Source organism: Dendronephthya gigantea, unplaced genomic scaffold, assembly GCF_004324835.1.
Source record: "Dendronephthya gigantea isolate DGI-Jeju-01 unplaced genomic scaffold, DenGig_1.0 000022F, whole genome shotgun sequence".
Taxonomy (NCBI): Eukaryota; Metazoa; Cnidaria; class Anthozoa; order Malacalcyonacea; family Nephtheidae; genus Dendronephthya; species Dendronephthya gigantea.
Window position 1 is genome coordinate 2,175,348 of NW_021163032.1, and position 6,065 is coordinate 2,181,412.

The window sequence follows — 6,065 nt, forward strand, 5'->3', positions numbered from 1 at the left end:
GGAGTTTTTTTGTTTTACAAGCACGTCGTCGAGCTGGCCACGTCGTGAATCGTAAACACCCTATATTCTCCAAATCTTGTGTTGTTAGCGACGCCCAAAGGTCATGGTTTTGTTGCTTGCGTACACTGTTTTAAATCTTGTTAAATTTGTGGCTGTAAATGTATTGTCCCATGTTCTCCTCATCTTAAAGTACGTACACAAAAAATTGTAGCCTATCTGACGAAAAACGCACCGGCATTGGGAAAATCATGCAGATACATTGAAAAATAGCTAAAAACAGTCCGGCTTTGCTGAAATTGTAATGTTCGTGTTTACATGCAATCCATGTATCGTGCTTGGATTGCAAGTCTGCTGGATTATATAAAATTCTACGCAGATGGGTATAGATATTCCTTTCTTGTATGCTTTTATCAAACAAAAGGGAGGAATATGCTTATATACGCTTCAGGCTTGGCATGTATCATAAGATATATGAACAGTAAAGGGATACGGCAATAAAAATTATCTTTGCCTATTTTCATCATGATTGTTTACAAAATTCGTTTACGGATTTTTGTTAACTTTATTACTTCTCAAGATATTTTCGAATAAATTATCTTCCATCCGCCATTTTGGATATGCATTTTTTTGCTCTAATATGCATGACGTCATAAGCTGGGTGAAAATTCGTTTTGTAACTTCAAATTAACGATCCGGTGAAGTGATAGTTCCATGGTATTAGAATCACACGTATCTCTAATTATAACGCTTGAATTGTAAGAGTTCTAAAGTAAAGCGTAAACATGTAATTGCTATTTTTAAGCGTCAACCCTGCTTTGACGTCACGTAATTAGATTTCATTATAAAGCAAGATGGCGAATATATCTCGATGGTCGATGTTTTTGATCGCTAATATCTTGCGAAGTAAGGAAGATAAACAAATTTTGTAAAAAGTCTCTATAAGAAATGCAAATTTTGTTTTGAACAAAACAGAAATAATTTTAATTGCCATATCCCTTTAAGGTTATGAAGACTGATCTTTTCCTGATAAAATGGTTTCCTATAGAATTCCACACTTGATGTATTTACTATGCATGAGTCTTTTTTCAAGAACATCACTGAGTTGATATTTTAGGAATTCAGTGGAAATTATGACAAGTATTCCATTGTGAGAAATCGTTTATCACCGGCTGTGACAGCGCGTTATATTCGCATACACCCAAAGACATCGTACGGATACGCAGGCATGAGATTCGAACTTTATGGTTGTTATACAGGTATGATTTCATAACGTCGGTATTAAATTTGCAAAAATGCTGCGCCCAAAAGTCTATACTAATATATCTTATTACTCCGGCGCCAGCGACGGAGTTGAAAATTCGCCCGGGTTTTTGTTTTGTTTTTGTTTTTTTTTATTATTTTTCGCCGTCGCAAGTCGGTAATGGCGCGAAATATACTGTATTTGAAAGGTGTATGTGACCGTATTTATCTACGTCCCAGTCTTATCTCCCAAGAGTTGTGGTGCACAACTTTGGCTAATTTTCCGACGCGCGATTCGATTTCGCTCGCATGATACCGCAATTCCTCCAAGAGGAACAAATAAACCATTTTTTTCATGCTGTTCGATTAAGTTTAGATTGAATTGGGGTAAGATCATATTTAATACATGTAGATTCTGGTCCTATTTTAATAATATCGCTGTTATTTCGCCGTTCAACAAGATGATGTTGGTTTTAAACAAATAAAAAATTTCGAACGGCTATAAAAAGTGTGTACTGAATCTTATTTAAGTAAAATAATTTCATTAATTGCATGTTAAAAGTTTCGTTGCTTTGCAGCCGATCATTGGGGTAGGAGTGGGGGGACATCGTGTTCGATCATTGGTGTAGGAGCGGGGCACATCGTGTTCTCCATTTTTCATTTCCTCCCAAAATGATTGTTCAGCGGTTTTCCGGAAGTGAAAACTGACTTTGCCTAATTTTCGACCGACAACACCAATTTTGACTTATTTTTAATGAAAACGTAGCTCATATAACAGTGTTTTAAAATAATGGTGACGTCATCAGAAAAAAAATTAAAACCATGCAGGAAAGCATGTAGTAAGGAAATGCAAAATATATCAAAAAGCCAACTGCATGCATTTCACCACAAATTTGCCATGCAAAGCCTCTAAGCTTGCAGCAAAGCATGGCCAATGCGTATAGAAATCCATATTTAGAGCTATTATTAAATTAAATACGAATGTTATCCATGCCTAGTAGTCCGACTTTATTATTACTAAAGTCATTCAATAGCAAACTTGAGGTCATGAATCATGCTACACGCATTCATCTTATTTTGTGTCAAATATTAGGTCATTGCAAGTCATGGGAGGTTGCATTTGGATTACAAAATGGCAAGATTCACCATTCTCAGTTGAGATCTTCAAGTGTTTACCAAAATAGGACGATGTACTCCGAAAAAAATGGGCGATTGAAAGGCGAAAACTCCTGGAGAGCGCTGACAAATGACGACAAGCAATGGATTCAGGTTGATCTTGGTGGAGAGGAAATCGCTACGGGAATTGCCACTCAGGGTGCTGGGAACTCCGATGACTGGGTGAAGTCTTACTTCGTGTCATACAGTTTGGACGGAGTTAATTACAAGAATTACACAAACGACGGAGTTAACAAGGTAACGTATTAGCAAAGAGTAATTTATCTACTAACAACGGCAAACAGCTCTCACTCCCTCATCGCAGAAATTCGCAAGCTCGCTTCGTGTAACTTCGTCTAATCAATGCTTGCATTGCAGTTTATTTTAATTAGATAGAAACACTCGCAGCGAGTTTGCGAGTTGATTTTGCGACGAGTGTAAAAGAGCTTTAAAGCCAGTTTCTATGTTTACTGAAAACAACCTTCTCTTTGGTTGTTCTGCATAGATTCAGAACGATTTAAAATAACGGGCATGCACAATGTTTTCCAGAAAATATTCATTATCAATCATTTATGAAATTGCGAATTTTCTTAACTAACTTTCCTCAATGTTGAAAAAAGCGGAAAATAGACGTCGCAATATTTGCAAATTTTGTATTGTATTGTATTGAATTTTGAAGTGTGCATGGAAATGGTTTGCATTTTCGACCCGAATGTGTCTATATAACTACTTCAATCTTTTACATATGATAGGTATTTAATGGCAATGAAGACCAGATGTCTGTCGTTACAAATGTATTATCTCCAGCAATAACCGCGCGTTATATCCGCATACATCCAGTGTCTTGGTTTCACAACATATCTCTGAGGATCGAAGTTTTCGGTTGCTACACAGGTAAACAATACTCAACGTATCCACTTCTCGTTTACCTTACCGTACATCCTATAATTGACGCCAAGGTTTAGCGTTGCATGGACTATATGGAAGTGTCAACGGAGCGAAAATTATTATCTTCCAAGATCAAATATTGCTAGAATTTAAATATGTTAACACCGAGCAAATATGCTTGTCGCAGACGCGAGCCAGTGAAACACTGAGCAAAGATCTTTACCACGCCTATTTTTTGTGTCTAATAATGCAGCAAAGCATATATGTGATGTAGTAGAAATATGTGTTTGGTGAATTAGGAATGTTTAAGTTCTTACAATAATTCATGACAAATATTCCTATCATCCTAATTCTAATTTTTTAGATTACGATAATTTAATTAGTTTAAATTATTCATTGTGCTTCTTCAATCTGGCACTTACCTGGTTAGTATTATTTTACTTGGCTGGGACAATGGTGAATGTGCGCAATTAAAAAAGTAATTCACTTACACGCGTACTTACTTTTTGCATTTCTGGCAACAAGGCTCTTGCAACAGAAGTGAAGTTCCACTTGGAGTGAGCGATAAAAAGCTGACATCATCAACTGAAAAAAGTGGATTTTCTGCATCAGAAGGGAGATTATACAGGAGTGGTTGGTGTCCCACAGAAAATGATCAGAGCCAATGGCTCCGAATTGATTTTGGCCAGAAAGAACTTATTACAGCGATTGCCACTAAAGGTTCTGGCACTGGTTATTGGGTGAAGACTTATTCGATCTCTTACGGTATGGATGAAGTAAACCTTACTTCATACAAAATCAATGCAACTCAGAAGGTAAGCGGCTAAAGAGATAATATTTCTATCATTATATTATTATTGTGCAAACAGTCAGAGCCAATGGCTTCTTTCTGACACACAATTGCCACGGAAGGTCGACCTTCTAAATTACTTTGGAATCACTGGGTCAAGAATTTCATGAATATATCCTACAGTTGGGAGAAACTTTAATGTTGAATGGATCGTATCCGTAAAAAGTACCAGAAGAATGAAGGAGGGTTTGAAAAGTTGGGTTTTATGGATGACCCGTAGCCGAGATTTGTAAAACGCGAGAAACTATTTAAAAACAGGGGTCTGCATGGATATAAAAGTCATCTATATAAGTGAAAATATACGTTAAGGACTTACACTGTGTTGATGAAATATTTAAGAAATTCAATATTCAGAGAAAGAAGAAAGCAAAACAAAAGCAGAAAAAAGAGAGCAAATTATAATTAATTATATTATGCCCCATTTTACCGACAGTTTCCCGCGCAAGCTGATCCACGCACGAGGGACTTTGCGAGATGAGCCGTGGGTGAGATTTCTTACCCCTTTTTAAAGTCGAGCAATATGCCATCATCTCGATCAACCAATCCCACACGGGGAAGCATTTAGTAATTGCTCTTTGTGATAACTCTGTTCAAAACCTTTTTAAAATCTCACGCGCGAAGCCAGTTAAATTTTTCGTGCAGGATTATTTTATCTTGCACAGCTATTACCCAGCTAGATTGTGCGGTCAACTGCATTTAGCTATAATATATTGCGCTATCATCATTTACCTATTATATAGCAGAGGTTTTTCAGTTTCTCAGATAACTAAAATTTTTGTCCGACTATAAAACATGATCTACCGCAGCCAGTGTCCTTATTGTAACACTTAGTGTATTTTCACAATCTGATAAAATTCAGTCCTAACATAATGACACAAAGACTGCTATTTCCGCAGCCTTTGTTCAAAATTACTTTTACCTCATCCTTTTCCTAACTCTCATCCTCTTATAAGGACGGTGCAAAGGAAATAAAAAGCCTAATGATTATAATGATGATTCATAGCATTATTCAACTAATAAAACTGGGATGATTTGCGGAATTATAAATAATTGCAGGATAATACTTGAAGTTAAGGATTTGGTCTGAGGGGTTACACGATGTCGCGAAGCGTGAAAATAGACACAGTCTGCGGTGGAATCTTTGGTTACAGTCTTTTAAAATATGACATTACTTGTCGGCTCCCAGCCGGTATGTTGGTTCAAGATTTCAGAATTAGTTGATTCTAATTGGTGAGCCTAGGGCGCAACAAGTATTCCCGTTCGAAAAATGCACATGTTGTCAACGAAAGGCAGGTGTGTGAGGGGAGCCACGAGGCACAATGGATATCTTGGCTTATAGGAAAGCTTTTGAAATGAACTAAACTTATACAAATAGATAAATGTTTTAGCTTTAAGATAATACAATTTCTAGTTGATTTGATAAAATATTAATTTGCAGATAAAATCGAAATTATCTGCGTGCGTCGTATAAGTAGTGTAGTTTTGAAATGTCCTGCTGGTATTTCTTTGTGGCCTCGACCAGAAACAGTACCTGAACAGTTTGTCAATGTTTGCTTAATTCATGGCACTGATAGCGAAGAAAGTGGAGCAGTATTTGTTTTCCTATTAGGCCTTTTCATATATCAATGTTTACTAATATAATGAGCAGGTACTGCTTGTGATTAAACATTATAGTCGCAACGTTTCCATTTCATTATTTAAATACATGCCCTATCTCGTGGCTTACAGTCATAGAATCTTTAATTTTTTCAACTTCTCATGTTTCATCTTATATGGTAGCAAAGGGCACAGTTCCCCCGAATTGCTCCGTAAGCAGAGGAAAAAAGAGAAGCTATTAATTGCCGATCTTGTACTTTTTAAATTGAATTTTAGAGAAGCGAAAATACGCAAAGCCTTCCAGAAATCTCGCCTAAAAACCTCCAAATGTTTGTAG

General features: G+C 36.6%; 1 protein-coding gene across 1 annotated transcript; it reads left to right on the forward strand.

The window, feature by feature from the left end:
* The first annotated feature begins 1,214 nt into the window (after nucleotides 1-1,214).
* On the forward strand, nucleotides 1,215-5,603 carry LOC114522402 (lactadherin-like). Its single transcript, XM_028543073.1, has 5 exons — nucleotides 1,215-1,256; nucleotides 2,333-2,652; nucleotides 3,147-3,288; nucleotides 3,808-4,097; nucleotides 5,571-5,603. Exons 1-5 carry the CDS (start codon nucleotides 1,226-1,228, stop codon nucleotides 5,601-5,603), a joined length of 816 nt encoding a protein of 271 aa, XP_028398874.1. The 5' UTR covers nucleotides 1,215-1,225.
* The last annotated feature ends 462 nt before the right edge of the window (nucleotides 5,604-6,065 follow it).